Below are 27,840 nucleotides of genomic sequence, written 5' to 3'. Positions count from 1 at the left end.
AAATATAATTCTAAAAGCCCAAATGTTTGGAAATTAGGCAATATAATTCTAAAAAACTCATGGGTCAAAGAAGGAATTAGAAAATATTTAAAACAGAATAAAAGGAAAAAGTGGCAGGATGCTAAACATGCATACATGTATCTAACGGTGGAGCAGAGGTGTAATGGCCACAGCCAGGGGAGGGTATCTTAAGATTAAAAAACAAAGCAGGCAACAACCCAGACAGTGGAAGGAAGTGGTAGTGGTGAGGCCTCTTAGTGGTATTGGAGAGATACAAGTAAAGATCTTGCCTCTGTTTGAAATTATTTGGTTGCATTGGCTGCATGTTTAAAAATGTCAGTATTCTGGGACTGATCCATTATGGTCATGGTTCTTTAAGCATTTTTATCTTAGGTGATGATTTGCTCGATGTCTAGTTCTCCTACCAGACTGTGAGCTCTGAAGTAGGATGAACTCTCCTTTGTTCTCACTACTCAACACTCTGCTTGGCACATACTATAGAGGCTTAATAAATATTCGTTGAATAATATTAGAAAAATGTGTCCAGCACATATCAGACATTGTGTTTTATGCTGACTATTTTATCTAACACAACAACCATATGAGAAGAGTTACTGTCATTACTCCTATTTAACAGATGAAGGAACAGAGACTCAGAGAGGTGACTTATGTTCACATGGCTGAAAGCTGGGGACCCAGGCTGGCTGACTGCAGAGCCCAATCTCTTGACTCTGCCATTGGTCAGCTTCCCAGGGAATAAACAATTGCCAGAGTGCAAAAGGGTTCTGCTGCTATTTCTTTTACCAGTTGGAACCTTATCTTCCAAAGGCATTGGGGAGATTTGAAAGTCCTTTGCAGTCCTCTTTCTTTGTCTTCTACTTCCTGTATTTCCCCTTCTCTCAGCTGCAGGAGACCATCGAACATGAGATTCGAGAAATGGGCCTGCAGATTACACCATTCACCCTCACCAAAGTCATCCAGTTGTATGAAACCAAGAGCTCCCGCCACTCCACCATGATTGTGGGCTGTACAGGCAGCAGCAAGACTACGGCATGGCGAATTCTCCAGTCCTCCTTGTCCTCCCTGTGCCGCGCTGGAGACCCCAACTTCAACATCGTTAGAGTATGGGGTTGGGAACTTGAAGTCACTGGTGGAGATTTGAGTAGGAGGAAGATGGTGGAGGCTGGGGGCAGGGATGCATAGGTATCGAGAGGGTGGTACAGGCCAGCAGGTAGTGCCTGGGTCCAAGGAGGCCTGGGAGAGATGAGGGAGAGAAGGACAAATTCAAATCCCTGGATTTAAGGGAGCTCTTAGGATTTGTGTCTGCCAGCAGCTCAAAACCCCTTCCTGTGTCATTTTTAGGAGTTTCCTCTGAACCCAAAGGCATTGTCCCTAGGGGAGCTGTATGGGGAATATGACCTTAACACTAATGAATGGACAGATGGCATCCTATCCAGCGTCATGCGGATGGCATGTGCAGGTACCCAAAGGATCGTGAGGTGGGGAGAGCAGATGCCTCAGTCTCCTGTGGTGTGGGCATTCTGGGTATAGAAAGCTCAATTTGGAAGAAAAGTGCTTGGATAATGCTGAGGTACAAGGGCACATGGGCTGATATCTATGAGCAGATGAGTGTGGAGGGCCCTAGGTTCGAAAGCTGTGGCTTCCTTATTACCCACCTTCTACCAAGATGAGAAACCAGATGAGAAGTGGATCCTTTTTGATGGCCCTGTGGACACTCTGTGGATTGAGAGCATGAACTCTGTCATGGACGACAACAAGGTGTTGACCCTCATCAATGGAGAGCGCATCGCGATGCCTGAGCAGGTACAGGGGTGCCCTGACTACCGAGGCCCTGCAGATGTGGAAGCTGGAGGGCATGAGGCAGGGCTAAGGGCAAGAGCAGGGAGATCCTCAGGGAAGAGGAAGTTCTATAGCAGAACACTGAGGAGGAGGATCCCTGCATTTAGGGGAACCTGTGACTGAAGAAAAAATGCCTGTCTACCATGGCTGTGGAGAACAATGGTATGGAAAAGAACCTTGTGTACTCGGAAGTACTGTGTAGACAGGGACAGCCTTCCTCATGTTCATTTCCACTGACGCAGGAGGGAGGCCCTTCTTCACTTGTGCACTTGGGATTATGAATTAATAGGCTGTAAACCCCACCCTTTCCCACCCACTCAAACAATGCAAACGAGAGAGTAACTTTTTAAATAAAGATAACTTTGAATGACCTCTAATTTCTTTTAACAAGCAAATCATTTGTAAACTTTAGGTCTCCATTCATCCTGCCACAATTGGTACTTAGCAGAGACATCTTGGGGCACCAGAGTTCTGGGTAGGGAGGAGTGAAAAACAAGGTTCTGACAAAGTATATCCTTAGGTGTCCCTGCTGTTTGAAGTGGAGAACTTGGCGGTGGCCTCTCCAGCCACTGTGTCTCGCTGTGGGATGGTGTACACTGACTACGCGGACCTGGGCTGGAAGCCCTATGTTCAGTCATGGCTAGAGAAGAGGCCAAAGGTATGAAGGGAACTGAGGAGAGGGAAGATACCAGCATAGACTATGGGACATAAGAATGAATAAAAAGCCCCTTCATATTCAACTCCAGGCTGAGGTAGAGCCCCTTCAACGCATGTTTGAAAAATTTATCAACAAGATGCTGACCTTCAAGAAGGACAATTGCAATGAACTGGTGCCCCTACCTGAATACAGTGGAATCATCTCTCTCTGCAAGCTGTACTCGTCGCTGGCCACGCCAGAGAATGGGGTAAGGGGGGCCAGAGGAGGGCCAGGCAGGAAGGGCTTATGACTTCCTGGGACAACTTCAGGGAAATGGCATGTCTGAGACACAAGTTAAACAGCTAGCTTGAGTGGAACAGAGACTACAAGGGAAGGCTACATTGAACATGGTGGCAGTGAGGGGCGCGTGCGTGCGTGTATGTGCTGGAAGGCCAAAGGAAGGTCTCTAAATTGGATATTGTACACAGTGGGGCTCACTAGCATTGGCTCTTTATATTTTGGGAACTGAGGATAATTCATGTGGTTTCTCATTTCTGTATCCTTTCAAAAAATAAATATTAAGTTTTGGGATACTGTTCCTGCTGGAAGGAGTTCCCAACTTAATCTCCTGAGGGGCTTTAGACATTTTCAGATTAATTGACATGTAAGAAAAAACTTTGTTCAGCTTAAAATTATGGAGTAAGGACCAAAATTGTATATTTTTTTCTATTGAGATTAAATCACTGCCTAGAAATGTTTTGTGTTGTTTTTAAAGACATTGCCAGATAATTAAACTGTTAATATAAAGTTATATAACAATTAAGATCTATAACAGTATATGCCATTCGTGATATAATTCATGTAACTTAAAACTATGTTGATAAACTTTCAAGGTGACATATGGAAAAAGGACAATAGTCCCAGGTGCTTGGGAGGACTGGTCAGGGAGGGCACTGAGCAGAGGGGGAAGAGCACTGATGAACAGAACAAAGGGAGAAGGGCATTCATTCTAGGTAAAGAGGAATGGCCTTCACTAAAACATGGAGACACAAGAGTCAGTCCCTGCTTGGCAAGGAAGGGTGGGGTAGTATTTGCATGCAGACCCTCTTCAGTGTAGCAGAGACCCCAAGAAGAGGATGGGGATATGTGTTCCATGCTGGGATGAACTGGAAGGACAAACTGAGGGTTCTAGACTGAGTATGATAGACAGTAGAGTCTCAACACCATTGTCCATCTACATTTTGAGGATTGAGGATTGAGGATTCTTCTAAGACCAGGTCTAGTATTCTGGATTGGGCAGCATCCTGTATATAACATTGCCTGCAGTGGTAGGAGTTTTAATTTAGAACCCATCCCCAAGAGCTCCACACCTGTGGGCTGGTGGCTGTTTCACAAAGTAGGTTGGAGATGATGCAAATGATGCCAAGTTGGCTGCCTGTTGGCCATTTCCCCCAAGCAGTTCAGTGTCATTTGCACAGCCCCACATGTGCCACTCACCTTATCAAAGGGCAGCATTGGCACTTACCCTTTGGGTTGGGGGTTGAGAGCACGAGCTCTAAATATGCTATTTCTGCTATTCAGTTGATACATTAAAACAATTTTTTAAAGATTTTTTATTTAGTTTTTAGAGAGAGGGGAAAAAGGGAGAAAGAGAGGGAAAGAAATATTGAAGTGTGAGAGAGACATCAGTTGGTTACCTCTTGTACGCCCAGGCATGTGCTCTGACTAGGAATCAAACCGGCGACCCTTTGGTTGGCAAGCTGGCACTCAATCCACTGAACCACACCAGCCAGGGCATAAATTTTAATTTTTAAATACTCAAGTACCAGTTGAATCTAGTTTTCTTTCTAAAAATTAAAATTTTTTTATACAAAGTTAAAGTTGTTTCTGATCACCTTCCCCCTCTCAGTTCTGGCTTACTTTCCTCTCCACACAAGTAACTACTATAGTGTGTTTGTTTGTATGTGTCATTCCAGGCCTATTAAAAATGCACATTTACATACAAGCCCCTAGATACCCATAGAAAATGTGGTATTTACAAAAATGTACCATGTACTACACACCATACTTGCAATATGCTTATTAAATCAACAATATGTTTGAGTTCTAGACTGCTACATGCAGATTAACTTCATTGCTTTTAACTGCTATGTACTATTCCATGGTAAAACATGACATTTTACTTTTTTGTTCCTCTACTGGTGGATGTTTAGGTCTACAATTTTTTTGCAGTTACAAAGAAGTCACCACAAATGTCCTTGGACCTTTCTCCTTGAGCATCTGTGGGCACTTCTTCAGGGTAGACATGGTGTGGCTAGGTCCCTGCCGTGTCTTTATAGCAGTAGAGAAGAAACTCGGGGCCACTTCTGGGCTACAAGGAGTTTCAGGTTTATCTAAATGTTTTAGATTTAGGTTTGTCTATACCATATGGTTTTCCAAACAGAACCCGGAAGGGAGGAAAACTTTAAGCCTTTGTGGTGATCTGCCAAAGTAGATCCCTCCATTTCTTACAGATGGCGAGTATGTCCCCTTGTCTTTTTCCATCCAGGTGAACCCAGCTGATAGTGAAAACTATGTTGCTATGGTAGAGCTGACTTTTGTGTTCAGCATGATCTGGTCTGTGTGTGCCTCTGTGGATGAGGAAGGCCGCAAGAAGATTGACAGCTACCTACGAGAGATTGAAGGCACTTTTCCTAATAAGGTCAGGGACCCCAAAGCAGCTGTCCTGTTTTTCCTCTTTTTCCAGAGCCCACCTCTTCCCTGATCCTCAGCCTCTTCTCAGGCTTCAACCTGCCAGTCCAGCTCTCTTCTTTCCCCAGTGGTCTGTGAGTGCCTTTTTCAGGGCAGGAGAGAGCTAAAGGAAGGCTTTGGTAGCCTGACACACATTTCCTCTTCAGGACACAGTGTATGAGTATTTTGTGGACCCCAAGATGAGAAGCTGGACATCATTTGAGGATAAGCTCCCTAAAAGTTGGCGCTACCCCTCAAAGTGAGAGCCAGGCCTTGGGGATGGTTTAGACTTGGGGCTGCAGTTGGTGGGAGATGTGGCGAGAGAGCTGGGGCCTAGAAGCAAAAGTGAGAAAGGAGAGGATGGCTTCCGGAGCAGAGAGGACTCTTGAGTACAGGAAGTGAGATGGAGAGGATACGGGACAGGAGCCTCAGGAGAAGGCCTGGTCCCCCGGGCCCCCAGGCCCCACAGGAGGCAGAGTTGGCGATTAGAGAGTGGCGATGTCAGCGGAAGGTAAATACTGGGAGGCAGAATGAAGGGGGACTTAGAAAGGAGCAGGCCAATGATCTTTAAGACACAATTCCCTTTTCTCCCTAGTTGCCCCTTTTATAAGATTATGGTGCCCACTGTTGACACTGTTCGCTACAACCACCTGGTGAGCACCTTGGTGGCCAATCAGACTCCTGTCCTGCTGGTGGGTCCTGTGGGGACTGGGAAAACCTCCATCGCCCAGAGCGTTCTGCAGTCCTTGCCCTCAAGCCAGTGGTCAGTGCTCACTGTCAACATGTCTGCACAGGTGTGTTACAGGACCTGCACAGGTGTGTTACAGGGGTCACACCGCCCACAGCCCACTCTCTCTCTGCCTTCTGTTCTCTCAGGGGATCCCAGTCCCTGATTGACACTCCTCTATAACTCCATATTTCTCTTGAGTGGTGCAAGCATTCACTCTGTACCTTTTTCACCAGACCACATCCAATAATGTGCAGAGCATCATTGAGAGCAGGGTGGAGAAGCGAACCAAGGGTGTCTATGTACCATTTGGGGGCAAAAGCATGATCACCTTTATGGATGACCTAAATATGCCAGCTAAGGACACATTTGGGTCTCAGCCACCCCTGGAGCTGATTCGCCTCTGGATTGACTATGGCTTCTGGTATGATCGTTTGAAGCAGACCATCAAGTACATTCGAGTAAGCATCTGGGGCATTTGTTCTCTGTTCCCTCCCATGATAGGTTCAGTCCCCCCTCCACTGGGATGCCAGGATGGAATCCTATACTCTGATGTTCTTTCCACACAGGAGTATCCGGCCTTTCTCAGAACTGAGATAACTGGCTCCTAAGTTATTGATTCCTATTATAACTCTCCTCATTGACCCTGCCCAAAGGATACTGTCCTCTAACTTCCACTCCCTTGTCAGGCCTCTTACATCATGCTCACATGCCAAGCCTAATTCCATGCCACCCAGACCTGTCTAGGTGCCCAGAGTCTATAACTCCCTTCCCCAGCCCTTCTCTGTCTCCCATTTTTGCCGTAACCTCCCCTGTGATATCAGTCGTCCCTTCCCAGCCCAGGATCCAGGCAGCTCCCCTCAGTCCTGGATCTTCTGCCATGGGATTCTGAGCATCTTGTTTGTTTCTTTTCTCTGAGTCAAGGGGCAGCAGCAATTTCAGCCTCATTTCTGGGGTGCCCATCTATCTGGCACTCAGGGTCAAAAACTTACCTAATAATTAATATATTCATATATTCCTGAGAATATATACATGTGGATAGATATATACATTAAAAAAGAAAACAGTTCTAGACTATCTAAGCAAATGTTGGTTTTTAACTTACCTCTATTTTCTAATTTGGGTACATGGATTATAATAATGAAATAAAAGCAAAATACATTACTTTAATAATCCTTTAAAAAAAAGTGTTCCTATTCCCTTTCTTCCCTTTACCTTTCCCTGCCCCAATTACTTCATGTTCTTTCCTGCTGATTCTCTTTTTTCTCTTTTCTACTTTTATTATTAGAGATAATTGTGGTTCCTATCAATGCTTTGTTTCTGTGTATAAATGTAAGAAAGTGTCTCATGAACTCATTTCTATTTTCAGTGTTATATATTTGAGCTAATGTGAATATTTTACTTTTTTCTTTTAAAAATATTTCTTCCTGCTGATTCTGTCCCTGTCCCTCATCCCACTTGTTCCTCCATGTACTCTCTCCCTCCTGGCTCCTTTTACATCCTCCCTGTTTCTGTGCTTCCTCTCATCCCCGCTCCTCATCGGCCTTGTCTTTGCTCTCTAGGACATGTTCCTGATGGCTGCCATGGGCCCTCCTGGGGGTGGACGGACTGTCATCTCCCCTAGACTGCAGAGTCGCTTCAACATCATCAACATGACCTTCCCCACAGTGAGGGCAACTGGGGCTGGCAGGGGGGGACTATAGAAGGCAAAACCATCTGTGTCCTAGAAAATGAGGGGGCAGGCCAGGGAGGGGGCTCAGAACCCCCTTCAGGAGAGTTGCATATAGGGAGCTATATTCTGTGGAGGGGAGGCTACCATCTGTAGGAGCCTTTGCTTCTCCTGAGCTAGGAGAGCCACAGGATGAAAGTGTAGCCTGCTGGCTCTGGAATGGGTAGCTTCATTGTCCCAGTAGGCAGAGAGTGTAGGGGCCCCAAATAGGCTAAGGAAGGTAAATGCTACAAAGCTGACAGATGAGAGCATTGCCAGAATTAGAGTGAGGCAAATGAGGCACTCAAAAGGTACCAAACAAATTCGGTAGTCAAGATCAACAATATTTTAATGCATTTTTTAAAAGTAAGCCCAAAATTTCATTATGAATAAAATACAAACCTTTTAAATAAATATGAGATTGGAACAGTACTATGCTGAGCCATATTGGAGACTGAGTAAAAAAAGAAAAATTGATAATACTAATTCTATCTTTATTTAAAATGTTGGTATTTGTTCATCATAGATATTTAATATTAATTTTGATTTTTTAACATTTCATTAAAATGGTATTTCTCTTGATTTCTGAGGGGGTTTTTGGTGCCTCTTAAATTCTGCCCCCAAGATGAATGCTTCACTCCACCCTTGTCCCAGGCCTGGCTAAAAGCCCAGAGCCTGCAAAAGTGAATCAGAGGGCCTGTTTCTAGGAGTCTCAGATCATCCGAATATTTGGCACCATGATCAATCAGAAGCTTCAGGACTTTGAGGAAGAGGTGAAGCCCATTGGGAATGTGGTGACTGAGGCCACCTTAGAGGTGTACAACACTGTGGTCCAGCGTTTCCTGCCCACACCCGCCAAGATCCACTACCTCTTCAACCTTCGAGACATCTCCAAGGTAAAACCCAGCTGACCTGGTCCCTGTGCTTGGTATAGCCTCCATACGGGCATTCTTTTCTCAGAATAAGCCTTGGAGCTCAGTAGCATTCCATAAACCCCAAATCACCACTGTCCTCCAATGCTATGCTCTCTGGCCTTACCTCAAATTTCTGAAGGAATTCCCTTTCCTTCCTCCACCCCCATTAGCCATGCTTCTTCCCCAGGTATTTCAGGGCATGCTTAGAGCCAACAAGGACTTTCACGACACCAAGTCCAGCATCACACGGCTCTGGATCCATGAATGTTTCAGGTGAGATGCCTGTGCCCCTCCAGATCCAGGCTTCAGCAGCCTTGCTCCAAGCCCTGCCTCTACCTCACCCCGATGCTCCTTTTCCAGGGTTGTTTTTCTTCTTATTCCCAGATCTCACCCCAATTCCCTCCCAACAGAGTCTTTTCTGACCGACTGGTTGATGCAGCAGACACGGAAGCCTTTGTGGTCATCTTAAGTGACAAACTCGGCTCCTTCTTTGACCTTACATTTCATAATCTTTGTCCCAACAAACGTTCTCCTATCTTTGGTGAGTTGGGAGCTGTGGCTGGAGACCGTTTGGAGGTGGGTTAGAAGGTGGGTCGAGCATGGAGCCCTGGTGCTTAGGGCCCTTTATGGAAGTTGTGGGGGGAAGACCAGACATTTGAGATGCTGACCCCCTCTTTTGATCACCCAGGGGACTTCATGAGGGAGCCCAAGGTATATGAAGACCTGACTGATTTGACAATACTGAAGACAGCCATGGAGACGGCTCTAAATGAGTACAATCTGTCACCTGCTGTTGTGCCAATGTATCTTGTGCTCTTCCGAGAAGCTATTGAACACAGTGAGTGTTTCCTATTCCCCTTCCCTTCCCCAGAATCCCAATTATGATGCATTTCCAAGGAAATAGGGATTCTTTCCCAGGTCTCTCCTGGAAGTCACCTTCCTCCTTGGTTCCAGATGCCTTTGTGGCAATGGGTGGGACTTTTCCTTGACAGTGGTGTTTAACAGACAGGGTGGAGGTTAAAAGTTGAATTGCCAGCAGGGCTTCAGACACTAACCTCTTTCCACATCTCTTGGTCCCTGTATTTTAGTTTCAGGCACCCAAGTCTCTAGTCTAGAGCCTGGAGATCCCCTGAGGTTGCTCAGCCAACTCATTGTTCTTGTTCCCCATCTCCCACCCCCTAGTCACACGGATTGTGCGGGTCATTGGACAGCCTCGGGGCAACATGCTCTTGGTGGGCATTGGGGGCAGTGGGCGCCAGAGTCTGGCCCGCTTGGCCTCATCCATCTGCGAGTACATCACCTTCCAGATTGAAGTCACCAAGCATTATCGGAAGCAAGAGTTCCGAGAGGGTATGGCTGGGTTTCTGAAAGAGGAGAGGGTTTGGCACTAGAAGTGAAAGATCAAGTGCCTGACTTTCTGTGATGGTCAGAGAGCGGGGATAGAAGCCAGATAACGAGCTGTGCCAGGCCTATGTGGGGTATAGAATCATGGTGTGTATGTGTTGAAGGCTGGAGTAGGGTGCCTAAATCTTAGAAAAGGAATAGGAGATGAGCTAGTGAATCTAAAGAGTCTGTCTGTTCCCTTTTCCTCCTTTTCTCGTCTGGTCCAGATATCAAGCGTCTGTACCGTCAGGCTGGGGTAGAACTCAAGGCTACATCCTTCCTTTTCACGGACACCCAAATTGCTGATGAATCATTCCTAGAGGATATTAACAACATCCTCAGCTCGGGCGAGGTCCCCAATCTCTACAAGACTGATGAATTTGAAGAAGTATGATTCCTTCCATGCCCTCCACCAGTTGGTTCTTGAACCTTCCTTATTAACCCCTAGAGAAGCCCAGATCCCAGGATATGCTGTGGCACCCCTTCTGTCAATCCCCCCATTAGGCAGAAGAACTGTTCCTTTTCTCCCTTGAGGGATCCTATTGGGTGGAGCTGCTTTAACACCCACGCCCTGTCAGCTCAGCCTCTCCTGCCATCCCCTCTGGTTCAGCCTTGCAACTGCAGCCCTCTGACCTTTTGTGGCTTCTGTGCAGATCCAGACACAAATCATAGATCAAGCCCGGTCTGAGCAGGTACCAGAGTCCTCAGACAGCCTCTTTGCCTACCTCATTGAGCGTGTGCGCAACAACCTGCACATCATTCTCTGTCTCAGCCCCGTGGGTGACCCCTTCAGGTAACTCCTGTAATGTAGCCTTCTCCCTCCCTCCCTGTGATAGCCCAGCTGCCTTCACAGGGGTCTACCCCTCTTTGGCCTCCCCTGTCTTCTGCGAATGAGTTCCATGGATAGTACCAGTCTCTACACCCCGAACGCCCCATCTCCTTTCTATAGACATTGCCTTCTTTCAAGAAGTTCCCTCTGTTTACATAGTTGTTCACCCCTGTTGGGTGTGACTAGATTGGTTGGTTTCTTTTGGTGGGGGGAGGAGCTAAGAAGGGTGGTATTTCTGTTTTGTTTTTAAAATTTTAATTGTGGCAAAAACTTCATAACATAAAATTTACCAACTTTGCTCTGGCTGGTGTGGCTCAGTGGATTGAGTGCCAGCCTGTGAACCAAAGGGCTGCCAGATCAGTTCTCAGTTGGGGAGCATGCCTGGGTTGCCGGATGTGTTCCCAGTGAGGGATGCAGGAGAGGCAGCCACACATTGATCTTTCTCTTCCTGTCTTTCTCCCTCCCTTCCCCTCTGTTTAAAAATAAAATAAATAAAATCTTTTAAAAATTTTACCATATTAGCCATTTTTAAGTGTACAGCTCAGTAGTGTAACACATACATTGTTGTGCAACAGATCTCTAGAACTTTCTCATCTTGCAGAATTGAAACTCCATACCCATTGAATAGCTACCCATTTCTCCCATTTTCCCATCTCCTGGCAACCACCATTTTATTTTTTGTTTCTGTGGTATCCCATATAAATTGGATCATAGAGTATTTGTCTTTTTGTGACTTGCTTAGCTTACTCAGCATAATGTCTTCAAGGTTCATTCATGTTGTAGCATGTGTCAGAATTTCCTTCCTTTTTAAGGCTGAATAATGTTCCATTATGTGTACAGACTACATTTTATTTGTCCACTCTTGGTATGACTAGATTTTTTAAAGCATTAGAAAGTAGGAGGAAGTCAGAACTTGCACAAGAGGCAATGTGGGTTACCATTTCATTTATTTTTTATAGTTATGGTATATGGTGCATTTGCCACATACCAGGCACTGTACTTAGTATTTTACATGTGTCACCTTACTGAATTTCCTAACAACCCTAGTTAGTGTGCTTTGCTATTCACATTTTAGAGATGAGGAAGCTGACATTCAAAAGGTTAGATTGCTTGTTCAAGATCCACACCTAGAAAATGTGGAACTGGGTCTTTCTGACCCCAGAACCTGTTTCTAAATACCTCACTGAACTAGTTCTGAAGGGAGCAGAATCTGGACAAGGAGCTACAGGAGCATGAGGATGGGGAACTGAGGTCCCTAGAACACAGGTAGTCAGTTACTGTGACAAAGCCAGTAACTGGAGGCTGACTCCATGAATGGACTTAACTACCTCTTAAAACTTCTGACCAGGAACTGGATCCGCCAGTACCCAGCCTTGGTGAACTGCACTACCATCAACTGGTTCTCAGAGTGGCCCCGTGAAGCCCTGCTGGAGGTGGCTGAGAAGTACCTCATGGGCGTAGATCTGGGAACGCAGGAGAATGTGAGACCCTCCTCCCATGTCTCACCACACTCCCTGAGCTCTCTTCCATTTCCATTCTCCATCTGCCATCAACCTCTGTCATATCCTTTTTCTTTTGGCCTCAGATCCAGAGGAAGGTGGCCCAGATCTTTGTCACCATGCACTGGTCAGTGGCTCAGTATTCCCAGAAGATGCTGTTGGAACTAAGAAGATACAACTATGTGACCCCCACCAACTACCTGGAACTTGTATCTGGATATAAGAAGTATGAAGAAGAGTAACGGATGTGGAGGGCCAGGGAGCTTGGTGTCTTTTGAGGGCAATTACTCAAACAATATAGTGGAAAATATCCAGGAGCTGGCCAAGGGGACTGGCTCTAGGGCCCAGGTGCAAATGTGGAATGGCAAAGGTACAATGCGTTTTAATTTTGCCCAGGAAGTTAATAAAAGAGAGAAGGACCTTTCAGGTATGTGGCTGTCTCTAGAGCCCTCTTCACACTCTCTTTGTCCTTATTTTCTGGAATGGTAGTTTTTTTTTTCTTCAACCATAATATGATGGTGACACTGCCGTATATACCCATAATATATACACCCAGTCCTCTCATCTCTGCCTGTAACATCTTCTAGATTTTCCACCATTCCTAAGAATTATGTACTTATTCATTAAGTTGTATTGAGTATCTTTTTATGTGCACAACACAAGTCATTTGCTTTGAAGGAATAAGAGAAATGTAAAAAAACCCTTCATTTATTGGATTCAGTATTTTTTAAAGGATTTTATTTATTTATTTTTAGAGAGGGGAAGGGAGGGAGAAAGAGAGGGAGAGAAACATCAAGTGTGGTTGCCTGGTTGCCTCTTGTGCACCCCCTGCTGGGGATGTGGCCCACAATCCAGGCATGTGCCCTGACTGGGAATCAAACCAACGACCCTTTGGTTCACAGGCTGGCACTCAATCCCCTGAGCCACACCAGCCAGAGCAGATTCAGTATTTTAATCAAAGTGAAGAAAAAGCCATTTGTAATAATAATGCTAGTCAACATTTAGTTATTTATTTAATATGTATTTGTTTACTAGATTGTTAAGAGTATCAGAAAGTGGGAGGAAGACAGAACTTGTACAGAGAGGCACTGTGGGTTACCCTTGCCCACTATGTGCCAGGCACTATTTTAGATACAACATACCAGTTAACAAAATAAAGCCCTTGCCTTCCCTGGGTCATAGGCTTACATTCTGTTTACTATTTGCTCGTTATCATACTAAGCCCTTTACATGCATTTTCTTTTCTAGTCCAGAAAACAATCCAGTTATTATTATTATTTTTTTGCCTTGGGCAATGTTAAAACTTTTTGAATGAATTGCTAACACTTAAAACTTGGGAGCCTTACAAAAATTCAGGTTTCCAACCTCTCTCTCAAATCAGAAATTTTGACAATACTGAACTTACATTCATTCCCACATGGAAAAAAAACCCCACAAAAAACCCCCCAAAACAATAAAACCCAACCAGGCTAGGGATAAAGGATGGCCATTCCTCAGGACAGGTTTGTGTTTCCTGGTTCACTGCAGCCCTCTGCCTGCTGCACGCTGGGGGGCTGTGGAAGATTCTCAAGCTGTGAAATGGTGTGGTGAAACAGTGTCTAGCAAGCTGATATTGACAGTGGTGCATAGGATAAATAGGGGATAAAAATCTGGAAGCACAAAGACCAGTTGGGAAACTGTTGGCAATGATCCAAGAAGGAAATACTAAAAACCTGACCAGGGTGGTTGTGGCAACAGAAAGGAAGACAGGGACCTGAGACACTGGGAAGGGAGACGGTATAGGAACTCCCCTTTCTGGGAGTCCAGCCTCTCCATGCACCTAATTCTACTTTGCCCCCAGGCTGCTGGCAGAGAAGCGGCAGGAGCTGCTAGACCAGGCCACTAAGCTGCGGACAGGATTGTTTAAGATTGATGAGACGAGGGAAAAAGTGGAAGTGATGTCGCTGGAGCTGGAGGATGCCAAGAAAAAGGTGGCTGAGTTCCAGAAACAGTGCGAGGAGTACCTTGTCATCATTGTACAGCAGAAGCGAGAAGCAGATGAGCAGCAGAAGGTGGGGATCCTGCCCTAGTCCTGCCCCTCATGCCCTTCCACCATCAGCACCCACTGGCCAGAGGCTTCTGGTCTCTGTCAGTTACTCTGTTGGGATGCCTGTTCCACTCCTCAAATTTTCGTTAGCTCTATCTTTCTTCATTACCAATATCATCACCTTTACCTTTGCCCAAAGCAAAGACAAAACCCTTACCTTCTTTCCACCCGTAGGCTGTCACAGCCCATAGTGAGAAGATTGCAGTTGAGGAAGTCAAGTGCCAGGCACTGGCTGACAATGCCCAGAAGGATCTTGAAGAGGCATTGCCAGCCCTGGAAGAGGCCATGAGGGTATTAGGGTGGGAGGGCCCAGGGAAGGGCCTCAAAGTCCCTGGGGGCATGGGAAGAAGAGCTGGGTCCTGTCCCCATAAAGGACTTTCTTGCTACCTGAGTTGACTCTAGCTCTGCTCCCTAAGTGAATCCCTTTTCCCAGGCCTTGGAGTCTCTGAACAAGAAGGATATAGGAGAGATCAAGTCTTATGGACGGCCCCCCGCCCAGGTGGAGATGGTGATGCAGGCAGTCATGATTCTTCGAGGCAATGAGCCCACTTGGGTGGAGGCCAAGAGGCAGCTAGGTGAGCTAAAGAACCAGGAAATAATTAACAGCAATTCACCCCACATTTCTTATTAATCATGTGCTATGTGTCAGGCACTCAGAGACAGAGATGAATGAGGCATTGTACTGACCCTTGAGCATAGAGCCTAGTGGAAAAGAGAAGACATAAATATCAGTTAAGATTCTTTGGTTGTAACAGAAAACAACTCATCTTAATTTGAGCCAAAACAAAGGGGGATATTGTTATAAAGATAAAGGAATATATCTCAGAATCCAAGGGCAGGAATGCCTTTGCTGCCCCCCAACCCCCTCCCACCACACACACACAAAAGGCAAGAATTATAAAATGGAAAACAAGAGTCTTGCTATTTCATTCTTGCGGTTTTCTCTGCTTCGAGTTCTCTTGGTAGAATATAGCCTGCAAGCCTGAAAGAGTGATGTGTGGGGTGGTTCAGATTAACGTGTTCAAGGTAAGTGATGGGGGATAAGGCTGGGAGGGTCCTGGGGCCTGCAAGGTTCTAGAGAAGGGAGCAAGGGCAGGAGAAGAAACTTGGCTGAAGGCAAGTATTCTGGCCTTGGGAACAAGTCCAGGAAAAACATGGCTGCCTCTAAGCAGTGGAGGTGCAAGCTGGACAATGAGGGTGGATTTAGTCCTTCTGGCTGAGGCCCCTGATTTTTGCCCCACAGGGGAACAGAATTTTATCAAATCACTGATCCACTTTGATAAAGACAATATCTCAGACAAGGTTCTCAAGAAGATCGGGGCCTACTGTGCCCAGCCTGACTTCCAGCCTGACATCATTGGTCGAGTCTCACTTGCTGCCAAGTCCCTCTGTATGTGGGTGCGGGCCATGGAGGTAAGCAGGGGTGGGGCAGGGCAGGGCAGGTGGGGAGCAGTGACACAGTCTGGGAAGAGGACGATGCACACAGGAGAAAGCTAGGGGAATGGAAGACCCAGGTGGGAAGGACTGCTCGTGGGTGAGTGGGTGGGTGGGTGAACCCACAGCCTGGCTGTCTCCCTGTAGTTGTACGGCAGGCTGTATCGGGTGGTGGAGCCCAAGCGGATCCGAATGAATGCTGCATTGGCCCAGCTTCAGGAGAAGCAAGCAGCACTGGCTGAGGCCCAGGAGAAGCTGCGGGAGGTGAGCCTCTTACCAGTCTTTTCTGCTGTGGTTCCTCTCCCTGATTTCTGGGATGCTTTGTTACCATTCATCTCTCCCCAAATAATTCTTTTCCCCTCTCCCTTCCAGTCCTGTCTGCCTCCCACTCTATGCCCTGTTTAGATGGGCTGCCTCTGGCTGGGAAAGCTCAGCTGACTGCAGAGGGTTACAAAGGCACAGAGGGCACTGTCCCTGAGGAGCCCTTGCACAGACCTGGGAGCTGGCCATCTTTGTCATGGCCTTTGCCAGGGATACGGGCCCTGAGATATTAACTGATGAAATCTGAGTGGCAAATCTGTCCTTGCTGGGAAGGGCACTGTGGAATAGGGCAAGGGCACCAACATCACTGCTGCAGACCAGAGGGATGTGGCCTGAGTGTGTCTGAGCAAGTACTTGGGAGGGACAGGGTCATCCCAGAGGTAGAGGCACTGACTTACTGTGAACAGTCCAGACAACCCAGAAGGTGATTTCCTATAAGATATGTGTGCAAAGAACTCTCCAACAAGGCAGGGTGTAAAGTGCTATTATCAAGAGTTTGAAATTCTGACTTCCAGCCAAGATGGAGGCCTAGGTGGACACACCGTACCTCCATGCACAACCAAGATTGGTACAACAACAATTTAGAGGCAGAATAACACCCAGAACTGACAGAAAATTTATCTGAATGGAAGTCGGACAGCCAAGAAGTTGAAATAGACCCATTCATCCAGACCAGTAGGAGGGGCAGAGGACAAGCAGCCAGGCGCAGGTCAGGTTGCCGCTCAGAGAACAGGGAGAACTGGGCACATAAGGCAACTGGGAACGCAAAGGTATCTGGGGTGTGCAAGATCGTAGCAGGTCGACCATGAGTACACAAGCGGCAGCTGGCAGACTCAGTGAGGCAGCGATTGTGGAGCAGGGCAGAGCACGCAACCCAGGATCCCAGGGAAGGGACTGAGGTCCCATGGAGAATGGAGCTACCGCCATTGTTCCCTCTTGACCCCACCCTCACATACAACGTCACAATCTAGCAACTAGGGTGCCCAGCCCTGGTGAACACCTAAGGTTCTGCCCCTCACCATAACAGGAGCGACCAGACCAAAAAGAGAGAGAGAGAGAGAGAGAGAGAGAGAGGGCTCAAATCAGTGAACAAAGAACAAATCAGTGCCCCAGAACTCATCCTTTTGGGTGACCAAGAGATAGCTAACCTATCAGATGCACAGTTCAAAACACTGGTGATCAGGAAGCTCACAGAATTGACTGATTTTAGTCACAAATTAGATGAACAAATGCAGGTTACCATAAAAGAAATGAAGGAAAATGCACAGGGAACCAATAGTGACGGGAAGGAAACTGGGACTCAAAACAATAGAGTGGACCAGAAGGAAGAAAGAAACAACCAAACAGGAAAGAATGGAGAAATAAGAATTCAAAAAAACCGAGGAGAAGCTTAGGAACCTCCAGGACATCTTTAAATGTTCCAACATCCAAATTATAGGGGTACCAGAAGGGGAAGAGGTAGAGCAACAGATTGAAAACATATTTGGACAAATAACAAAGGAGAACTTCCCCATTCTGGCAAAGGAAATAGAATTCCAGGAAGCTCAGAGAGCCCCGAAGAAGTTGGACCCAAGAAGAAACACACCAAGGCACATCATAATTACATTAGCCAAGGTAAAAATGAAGGAGAGAATCCTAGAAGCAGCAAGAGATAAGGGGACAGTAACCTACAAAGGAGTTCCCATCAGACTGTCAGCTGATTTCTCAAAAGAGACCTTACAGGCAAGAAGGGGGTGGAAAGAAGTATTCCAAGTCATGAAAGACAAGGACCTATATCCCAGATTACTCTATCCAGCAAAGCTTTCATTTAGAATGGAAGGGCTGATAAAGTGCTTCTCAGATAAGGTCAAGTTAAAGGAGTTCATCATCACCAAGCCCTTATTTTATGAAATGTTAAAGGGACTTATCTAAGAAAAGAAGATTAAAAAAACATGTATAGTAAAAGGACAGCAAACTCACAATTATTAACAACCACACCTAAAGCAAAACCAAAAGAAACTAAGCAAACAACTAGAACAGGAACAGAAGCACAGAAATGGAGATCACATGGAGGGTTAGCAACAGGGGAGTGGGAGGAGGAGAGAGGGGGAAAGGTACAGAGAATAAGTAGCATAGATTGTAGGTAGAAAATAGACAGGGGGAGGGTAAAAATAATATGAGAAATGTAGAAGTTAAAGAACTTATAAGTATGACACATGGACATGAACTAAAGGCGGGGGAAATGGGAGGGAGAGGGACTACAGGGTGGAGGGGAGTGAAGGGGGGAAATGGGACAACTGTAATAGCAAAATCAATAAAATATATTTAAAAAAAGAGTTTGAAATTCTAGTCTGTCATTTAGTTTTTCTATCATTGATTTAATCGGTAATACAATTACATGGTTTGAAATTCAAAAAGTACAAAAGAGTATCCAGTAAGAAGTGTCCTTCACACTTCCTGCTGTCTAGCCACCACTCCTTTCCCTTGAAAGCAACCAATATTACAAATTCTTGTTTTTCTATCTAGAGCTGTTCTATGCTTATATAAACATATATATTTTCTCTTTTACATTAAACACACACTTTTGCACCTTCCTGTCTTATTTGTCTGTATATTGAAGACTGTTCATATTGGTACATAAAGAGCTTCTGTTTTCTTTTTACCATGTTATGGTATTAGAGTGGATGGCTGTACCATCATTTATTTAACTACTCCCTTTTTGATGGATGTATTCATTGATTCCAATTTCTTGATCTATATTTTTCCTCAAACTGTGATGGTACTATCTTTAACTATATAGAAGTTTTAAATTTTATGTAACCAAAGCTGGTTATACTGTTTCCAAATGTTTTAACCAAAACCAGCTATGGAGACCAGCCATGTCCAGATTTGATGCCCTCAAACTGGATGAGGAGCCTGAGGTTTAGAGTCTAAGTGGCCTGCTTGTTCCTAACAGACCTGGGCTAGAACCTGCATTTGATCCCAAGGCTGTTGCCACTACAGTTCATCCTGGTCTTTTCCTGTCGCAGCATCTTTGCTGTTCAGAGTGAAGCTGCCCTGGAGGCCTTTTCTGACTGGGTTTGTGCAGAGTCTGCCAGGCTAGGGTGGGTGGGCTTCTCTCTGCACATGCTCCTCTATGGCCCCATTCCTGCCACCATTGTTGCCTCCCAACCTCTCATGGAACCTCCACTCTTCTACTCTCCTTTTCAAACATGAATAGTCACAGGTGTGGCAATCCATTTGGGAAGGTTTCTTGCCTCTGGATGAACATATCCTTGGCCAAATAATTAGGGACTATTTCCTTTCTATGTAAAAAATGGGACCTCTGAGGTCAGCTGCCAACAACATCCTTCACTAGACAAATATTTACAGAGTACTCAATGTTAGGTCTTTTGATAACCCCCAAGTGATAGGAGTAAGCACACAGGGAACCAACACTTCTCCTTTGTTACTATGACAAAGGCTGTGATGTATGAGCCAAATGTGCCTCTTCATGGAACTCAGAATCAAGCATCTTACTTATCCACTCACAGAGAGCACTGTGCTGATGCTGGACTCCACGCCATGTAAATACAAATCTCTGGTCCTCAGAGATTCTCAGAGCCAGGAAATCGGCATTCTGAAAGCTTTCTTGTCAGAGCTAGGTGTGGGAAAGCCTGTATGTAGCTCTAGGGCCCAGAGGTCTGGAGGGAGGCCCAGAGCCCAACTATATTGCATATCAACCCAAACCTTGAGTTAGTAGTTTTAACCAATACTCACTTGTTTGGGACCCTGAGAATATGTTTCCACAGGCTGGATTCTGACATGCAGCAGCGGTTATGGACCACTGGCTTATAAATTGCCCCAGAAGGACCTGAAATGGGTCAGGACAGAATCTGAATCTACTTCAAGGAAATTGTATACTCAAGGATGAAAATTCACTTTCTTTCCTATTTCCCATTCCAAATTATGTCATATTATTCAACATAGTATATCAGAGGTTATGCAGTAAGTTTAAAAGATAGCATTAAAATGCTGCAATAATAATAATACACAAAAATTCCACAAATTTGAATATAACCCCCCAGAAAAAATTAAATTTCAAAGATTAAATCTTTTTGTAAACTAAAATCCAAGCACATTAAAATCTGAAATTGAATTATCTTGCTTTTGTGAGTTAAAAATCTAGAAGCCAACATTATGTTCAAGTCCCCAACCCATACTTCCCAGTTTCTTATTCTGCTCAGTCTTAGCTGAGGAGTTTTCAGGAGCTGGGTGTCAGGTTCCCTGCATTACACTGGGGGCTGACATTCACTGGAAATGGATGTGGTTCCTGCAGGACTTCAGAGGCTATACTAGTTCAAAATCAAGTCTCTTATGACCATTACTCAAAAATTAAAAAGAACTCAAGGACTTTAATAAGGCATTCAAGACTTCCAGATAAAATGATGTTACCAGAAACCAGTTATTAATGCCCCAAAGAGCAGAGTAGAAACTCAGTGGTATTTTTAGGGATGAGGATACATGGAGAAAATCTTGGTTTTAGCCTCACCAGAATATCAGTCATCTGGAAACCATGACTTGTGAACTTAAACTAAACTGGGAGAAACTTCCAGCAATAGATTAAGAGATATAATGCAGCTAATAAGCATTTACTGTATTGGGGGTGTTGGAAATCCACCAATGTGTATCTTATTCTTTGGAGGGGAGTTATTGTGGTAACACACACATAAAATTTACCATCGTAACCACTTTAAAGTGTACAAGCCAGTGGCACTGAGTACATCTACCACGTTGTGCAGCCATCTCCACGATCTTGTTCCAGAACTCTTCATCCCTCCAAATAGTAAGCCTGTGTACATTCTTTTATTTATTTATTTATTTATTTATTTATTTATTTATTTATTTATTTTAGATGAGGGTGAAGGGAGGGAGAAAGAGAGGGAGAGAAACATCAGTGTGTGGTTGCCTCTGGCGTGCCCCCTACTTGGGACCTGACCTGGCCCACAACCCAGGCATGTGCCCTGACTGGAAATTGAACCAGCAACCCTTTGGTTCGCAGGCCAGTGCTCAATCTACTGAGCTGCACCAGCCAAGTCCTGTGTATATTCTTTTAATTTCAGTTCCTGCTTTGAGCTTGGGGTTCCCCGCTCTGAGTTGTGATCAGGTGTGTTCAGTTCAATACTGTGCCACTGTGGCTAGTACTGCTGCCTCTCTTTGTAGAATTGCTGAGGTCCACAAAAGCTGCCTTTTAGGAAAAGTTTCACCTTGTCCTTATACTTATTCTAACTGGACTATTACCATCAGCAGATTCCTGAACTGAAGCTGTTGCTGATGCTGCTGAAGCATGTGCCCTGGGGCCTCGTGAGGAACAAGTCCTCCGTTATTTGTGTCTCAAGGCATGGCTTTCTTCCTTTTTGAATCCCCTAGATTGTTGAGGGATGTTCCATTAAGGTATAGGTAACACCTGCATACCTACTACCCTAGCTGTATCACCTGGGATCTCAGCCAAAACAATATTTCTACCCCATCTGCCTGTGGACAAGCCACACAGATTTCAGCCTAGCCTCACCATAATTGCCTCCTTAGCTTGGAGTAGAAACTTGAATAATGGGGCAGCTGATCTAGTGCTGTCTGCCTGGGCCTGGCAATAACCGTTTATAGCTAGACCTGTAGTACCCACAAAACCTAACGCCTTGCCAGTTTAAAAACCTCAAACCTATTATTCACTTTTTCACAATGGGTTTGCCACCAGAACACAGGTGTCATGAAAACCACCAATAAATCAAAGCCAAAATGGGAAAGGAAAAGACTCATACCATCATCGTCATCTTTGGACACACAGAGTCCAGCAAGTCTACCACTACTGGCCATCGGGTCTACAAATGTGGTGGGATCAATGAAAGAACCATGGAAAATTTTGAGAAGGAGGCTGCTGAGGTGGAGAAGGGCTCCTTGAAGTACGCCTGGGTCTTGGATAAACTGAAAGCCGAATGTGAGCGTGGGACCACCAATGATATCTCCCTGTGGAAGCTCGAGACTAGCAAGTATTATGTGACCACCATTGATGCCCCAGGACACAGGGACTTTATCAAAAACATGATGACAGGCACTTCTCAGTCTGACTGTGCTGTCCTGATTGTTGCTGCCGGTGTTGGTGAATTTGAAGCAGGTGTCTCCAAGAATGGGCAGACCTGTGCGCATGCCCTTGCTTCCACACTGGGTGTGAAACAGCTGATTGTTGGTGTTAACAAAATGGATTCTATGAAGCCGCCCTGCAGCCAGAAGAGATAAGAGGAAATTGTTAAAGAAGTCAGCACCTACATTAAGAAAATTGGCTACAACCCTGAGAGTGGCATCTGTGCCAGTTTCTGGTTGGAATGGTGACAGCATGCTGGAACCAAGCGCTAACATGCCTTGGTTCAAGGGATGGAAAGTCTCCTGTAAAATGGCAGTGCCAGTGGAACCACACTGCTTGAAGCTCCAGATTGCATCCTGCCATCAGCTCATCCAACTGACAAGGCCCTGCGTCTGCCCCTCCAGAATGTCTACAAACTTGGTGGTATTGGTACTGTGTCTGTGGCCTGAGTGGGGACTGATGTTCTCAAACGGCATGGCAGGCACCTTTGCTCTACTCAACGTTACAACCCAAGTAAAGTCTGTTGAAACATATCATAAAGCTTTGAATGAAGCTTTTCCTGGGGATAATGTGGGCTTTTCCTGGGGACAAGGTCAAGAACATGTCTGTCAAAGATGTTCCTTGTGGCAATGTGGCTGGCAACAGCAAAGATGACCACCAATGGAAGCAGCTGGCTTCACAGCTCAGGTGATTATTCTGAACCATCCACACCAACCCAGTGCTGGATGTGCACCTGTGCTGGACTGTTGCACAGCTCACACTGCTTGCAAATTTGCTGAGCCAAAAGAGAAGATTGATCGTCGTTCTGGGAAAAAGCTGGAAAATGGCCCAACATTTCTGAAAACTGGCAATGCTGCCATCATCAATACAGTTCCTGGCAAGCCCATGTGCGTTGACAGCTTCTCTGACTATTCTCTTCTGTGCCGTTTTGCTGTTCGTGACATGAGACAGACAGTTGCTGCTGGTGTCATCACAGCAGTGGACAAGAAGCCAGCTGGAGCTGCCAAAGTCTCCAAGTCTGCTCAGAAAGCTCTGAAGGCTAAATGAATACTATCCCCAATATCTGCCACCACAATCTGAATCAGTGGTGGAAGAATGGTCTCAGAGCTCTTTGTCTCAATTGGCCATTTAAGTTTAAGGGTAAAGGACTGGTTAATGATTGCAATGCTTTGTAAAACCTTCAGAAGGAAAGGAGAATGTTTTGTAGACCATTTGGTTTCTGTGTGTGTGTGTGTGTAAGTTTGTAAGTTATTATTTTTTAAGATCAGTACTGTTCAAAAACTTTTTATGCCCTGGCTGGTGTGGCTCAGTGGTTGAGTGCCAGCCTGTGAATCAAAAGGTCACTGGTTTGATTCACTGTCTAGGACACATGGCTGGGTTGCAGGCCAGGTCCCCAGTAGGGGACGCATGAGAGGCAACCACACATTGATGTTTCTCTTCCTCTCTTTCTCCCTGCCTTCCCCTCTCTAAAAAATAAATAAATAAAATCTTTTTAAAAAGTTTTTTTTTAAATACAATAAGTTATTTTAGAGAGAGAGGAGGGGAGAGAGAGAGAAAGAGAAAGAAACATCAGTGTGAGAGAGAAACATCAATTGGTTGTCTCCCATACATGCCCTGACCAGGGACTGAACCTGAAATCTAGGTATGTGCCCTGACTGGGATCGTACCTGCAACCTTTTGGTGTATGGTGTGATGCTCCAACCAAGTAAGCCACACCAACCAGGGATAAAATCAGTGTTTTTTAGTGGAAATAACTTGACCAAAAATCTGTCACAGAATGTTAAGATTCATTAAACAAAGTTTAATGAGAAAAATATCTAATATTCTGTTCCTCAGTTCCTGAAAACTAACTAACCCCACTTCAACCTAGTCAGCAATGTCAGACCATTCTGTGCTGTAGCTATAAGCGGCCTTTATTCTGAGAGCCCTGCTACTCACTAAGGCTGTGCTTGAAGCCCGCATCTTCCCTTTGCTCAAGCCCTGTTTCCTTGAAGCTGCACTGCTTTAAACAGTCCTGCCTCTGTAGAAACAGCCACTCACTTATGGACAAAGGCATTGTCGCCTGCCAAGGTCAAAGTAACTCAGAGTTGGCTTAAAGATTTTCACTCAGGTGACAGCAGTTAAACGTCAACCACAAAATCCCTGACTGATGTGGCTCGATTGGGCATTGACCTGCAAAGTGAAGGGTCACCACTTCAATTCCCAGTCAGGACTGGGTTGAAGGTTTGGTCTCCAGTCAGGGTGCAAACAAGAGGCAACTGATAGATGTTTTTCTCTCACATCGATGTTTCTCTCCCTCTCTTTCTCCCTTTCTTCCCCTGTAAGAATAAATAAATAAAATCTTTTAAAAAGTCATCCACACAAGTATAAAAACCCACCAAGCCTAACAGGAGCCTCTAAAAATCACCTAAATTGAAACACCTGTCCGTATCCAAAGTCTGTCCATGAAACCCTGAGCCCCACCTAAAGCTTCTTAATGAGTGTTCTGGCCTGCAAATATACTCTTTTTTAAATATATATTTTATTGATTATGCTACTACAGTTGTCCCATTTTTTTCACCCTTTTACTCCCCTCTACCCTGTATCCCCCTCCCACCATCATTCCCTGCTCTTAGTTCATGTCCATGTGTCGTACATATAAGTTCTTTGGCTTCTCCATTTCCTATACTATTCTTAACCTCCCCCTGTCTATTTTGTACCTGCCAGTCATAATTCTTATTCCCTGTACCTTTTCACCCATTCTCCCTACTTCCCTACTGTAACCTTCCATGTGATCTCCATTTCTGTGATTCTGTTCTTGTCCTAATTGTTTGCTTAGTTTGTTTTTGTTTTTGTTTTTAGGTTCAGTTGTTGGTAGTTGTGAGTTTGTTGTCATTTTATTGTTCATATTGTTCATATTTTTTATCTTCTTTTTCTCACATAAGTCCCTTTAACAATTCATATAATAAGGGTTTGGTGATGATGAACTCCTTTAACTTGACGTTATCTGGGAAGCACTTTATCTGCCCTTCCATTCTAAATGATAGCTTTGCTGGATAGAGCAGTCTTGGATATAAGTCCTTGTCTTTCATGACTTTGAACACTTCTTTCCAATCCCTTTTTGCCTGCAAGGTTCCTTTTGAGAAATCAGCTGACAGTCTTCTGGTAACTCCTTTGTAGGTAACTATCTCCTTTTTTCTTACTGTTTTTAAGATTGTCTCCTTATCTTTAATCTTAGGGTAATGTAATTATGATGTGCCTTGGTGTGTGCTTCCTTGGGTCCACCTTCTTTGGGATTCTCTGAGCTTCCAGGACTTCCTGGAAGTCTATTTCCTTTGCCAGATTGGGGAAGTTCTCTTTCATTATTGTTTCAAATAAGTTTTCAATTTCTTGCTCTTCCTTTTCTCCTTCTGACATCTCTATGATTTGGGTATTGGAATATTTAAAGTTGTCCTGGAGGTTCCTAAGCCTCTCCTCATTTTTTTGAATTCTTGTTTCTTCATTCTGTTCTGGTTGAATGTTTATTTCTTCCTTTTGCTCCAAATCGTTGATTTGAATCCTGGTTTCCTTCCCTGCACTGTTGGTTCCTTGTATATTTTTCTTTGTTTCACTTTGCATAGCCTTTAATTTTTCTTCTACTTTGTGACCATACTCAACCATTTCTGTGAGCATCCCGATTACCAGTGAACTGTGCATCTGATAGGTTGGCTATCTCTTCATTGCTTAGTTCTATTTGGGGGGCTTTGATCTGTTCTTTCATTTGGGTCATTTTTTTTGTCTTGGCATGCCTGCTATGTTGTAAGGGGTGGTGCCTTCAGTATTCAGCAGGGCAGGGTCACTGCACTGTGGCACTGTATGTGGGAGAGGGGTCAGAGAGGAAATATTGCCACGTGCTTGGCAATCCGCTGGTTTTCAGTCACTTCTCCTGCTACCCACAAACAAATTGGGCCCTTCTGGTGCTGATTCCTGGGTGGGTGGGCTTGTGTATGCTCTAGGACCCTGTGGGTCTCTCCAACAAACTCTCCTGTGAGGCTGGGAGTTTCTCCTGCTGCAACAACCCACACAGGTTTTTATAGCCAGAGATTTTATGGCTTTATTTCCCTGTACCTGGAACCCTGGGTTGCGTGGCCTGTCTCTTTCCTCAGTTGTTCCTTCCAGTTTATCTGCACACAAATATGGGACCACTTGGTCCTCCAGCCACTGCCCTTCCTACTGGTCTGGACGAATGTTTCTTCTTTAACTCCTTAGTTGCTGGACTTCCATACAGTTCGATTTTCTAGCAGTTCTGATTATTTTTTGTTTTTACATTTGTCATTGTCCTTCTTTTGGTTGTGTGAGGATGCAAAGTGTATCTACCTACACCTCCATCTTGGCCGGAAGTTGCTGCAAATATACTATTGAGGGGATCCAAGAACTAGCAGCTTTCTTATATGCCTGGGTTTTAAACAAAGTAAGAAATAAAATAAAATAAAAGTTCAAAATACTACTTTTAAAGATGAAGTTGGAGAATGTGGCTGACACTAGCAGTGACCCCACATTCAGAGACACTTACCAGGTCTCTGGTATTGCTGGGCAGGCAGAGTGGAACTGGTGCTCTTGCCTAAGAGGAAAGAGCCTGAGCTCAGCTGAGCACTCCCAGTTTATTCTTCCCGATGTCACCAGTCAGATCAGTCACGTGCCGCCCATGGAGAAGGGGTGTGTAAAAGCATGGAGGAAATCTTCCAACATGAAAGGGAACAACCAAGATAAAAACGTGGCAAAACAGGATCCCTGAAGAAACACTGAATCCAGAGATTATTATAGAGAAGAACTTAAAAAGCAAACCTAATCTAAAAATTGGTATTATCAGAAAGTGATTAAGGAAGAAATGACATCTACACAACAAAAATAGGATAAGAGAAAGAATTCAAACAGAGAAAAGGAAGGTTCTGAGAAACTTAAAAATGATCAAACTATTCAATAGAAGGATGAGAAGATAGAGTCAAACAATATAAAACAGAAACAAAACAAAATCAGAAAATATAAGAGAGATATTTTTCTGAAAGGCTGTAATCAGGGATAACAGAAAATATTTAACAACCAGTTCAGTATTCAGTGACCTCTCAGAATGTGCCTCAGCCACAAGCAGCTCAGTCAGCCACCCAGATCCCACTGGGCACCAGCCCAGGTCATAACGCTGATGCTCTTTATGGCATTAGACCTTTATAATCAACCTAAAGACAAGCACAGAAGACTGATTGTGGTGTCTGAGTGAGAATGTTATCAACCTTGAAATGTAAAAATAAAAGCACAGCTAAAAAAGCTGTGAATGCATGTGGGGGCTGAGGGAAAGATCAGGCAGTGCTTTTGTAGATATTATCAAATGAGGTTTCAATCCCTGACCAGTGTGGCTCAGTTGGTGGGGCATCATCCCTCGAAGTGAAAGGTGGCTGGTCTGATTTCCAGCCAGGGACATGCCTGGGTTGCGAGTTCAATCTCCAGCTGGGGCGCATGTGAGAGACAACCGATCCATGTTTCTCTCCCTCTCTTTTTCCCTCCCTCTCCGCTCTCTAAAATAAATAACTAAAATATTTAAAATGAGGTTTCAATATGTTACTTCAAGTTATAAGGGTTATCAGTAGAAGAACTAAAACTGT

At 44.8% G+C, this 27,840-nt stretch overlaps 1 protein-coding gene across 2 annotated transcripts in view; it reads left to right on the top strand.

Moving 5' to 3' along the window:
- DNAH2 (dynein axonemal heavy chain 2) overlaps positions 1 to 27,840 on the top strand; it is a 101,088-nt gene that overhangs the window by 58,507 nt on the left and 14,741 nt on the right. For both annotated transcript variants that reach the window (XM_036033052.1, XM_036033053.1), the window contains exons 42-65: positions 904 to 1,122; positions 1,363 to 1,480; positions 1,688 to 1,824; positions 2,381 to 2,518; positions 2,607 to 2,765; positions 5,046 to 5,198; positions 5,395 to 5,486; positions 5,823 to 6,021; positions 6,191 to 6,415; positions 7,517 to 7,621; positions 8,370 to 8,558; positions 8,764 to 8,849; positions 8,987 to 9,117; positions 9,265 to 9,414; positions 9,759 to 9,926; positions 10,187 to 10,347; positions 10,613 to 10,752; positions 12,137 to 12,269; positions 12,374 to 12,513; positions 14,128 to 14,338; positions 14,548 to 14,664; positions 14,807 to 14,948; positions 15,617 to 15,786; positions 15,955 to 16,071. In XM_036033052.1, coding sequence (XP_035888945.1) covers positions 904 to 1,122; positions 1,363 to 1,480; positions 1,688 to 1,824; positions 2,381 to 2,518; positions 2,607 to 2,765; positions 5,046 to 5,198; positions 5,395 to 5,486; positions 5,823 to 6,021; positions 6,191 to 6,415; positions 7,517 to 7,621; positions 8,370 to 8,558; positions 8,764 to 8,849; positions 8,987 to 9,117; positions 9,265 to 9,414; positions 9,759 to 9,926; positions 10,187 to 10,347; positions 10,613 to 10,752; positions 12,137 to 12,269; positions 12,374 to 12,513; positions 14,128 to 14,338; positions 14,548 to 14,664; positions 14,807 to 14,948; positions 15,617 to 15,786; positions 15,955 to 16,071 — 3,600 coding nt within the window. The remainder of the gene's footprint in view (positions 1 to 903; positions 1,123 to 1,362; positions 1,481 to 1,687; positions 1,825 to 2,380; positions 2,519 to 2,606; positions 2,766 to 5,045; positions 5,199 to 5,394; positions 5,487 to 5,822; positions 6,022 to 6,190; positions 6,416 to 7,516; positions 7,622 to 8,369; positions 8,559 to 8,763; positions 8,850 to 8,986; positions 9,118 to 9,264; positions 9,415 to 9,758; positions 9,927 to 10,186; positions 10,348 to 10,612; positions 10,753 to 12,136; positions 12,270 to 12,373; positions 12,514 to 14,127; positions 14,339 to 14,547; positions 14,665 to 14,806; positions 14,949 to 15,616; positions 15,787 to 15,954; positions 16,072 to 27,840) is intronic.

The sequence above is a fragment of the Phyllostomus discolor genome, chromosome 8 (assembly GCF_004126475.2).
Source record: "Phyllostomus discolor isolate MPI-MPIP mPhyDis1 chromosome 8, mPhyDis1.pri.v3, whole genome shotgun sequence".
In the NCBI taxonomy this organism is placed as follows: domain Eukaryota; kingdom Metazoa; phylum Chordata; class Mammalia; order Chiroptera; family Phyllostomidae; genus Phyllostomus; species Phyllostomus discolor.
The sequence above is the reverse complement of the archived record's forward strand: the minus strand, read 5'-3'. Positions and strand labels throughout refer to the sequence as shown.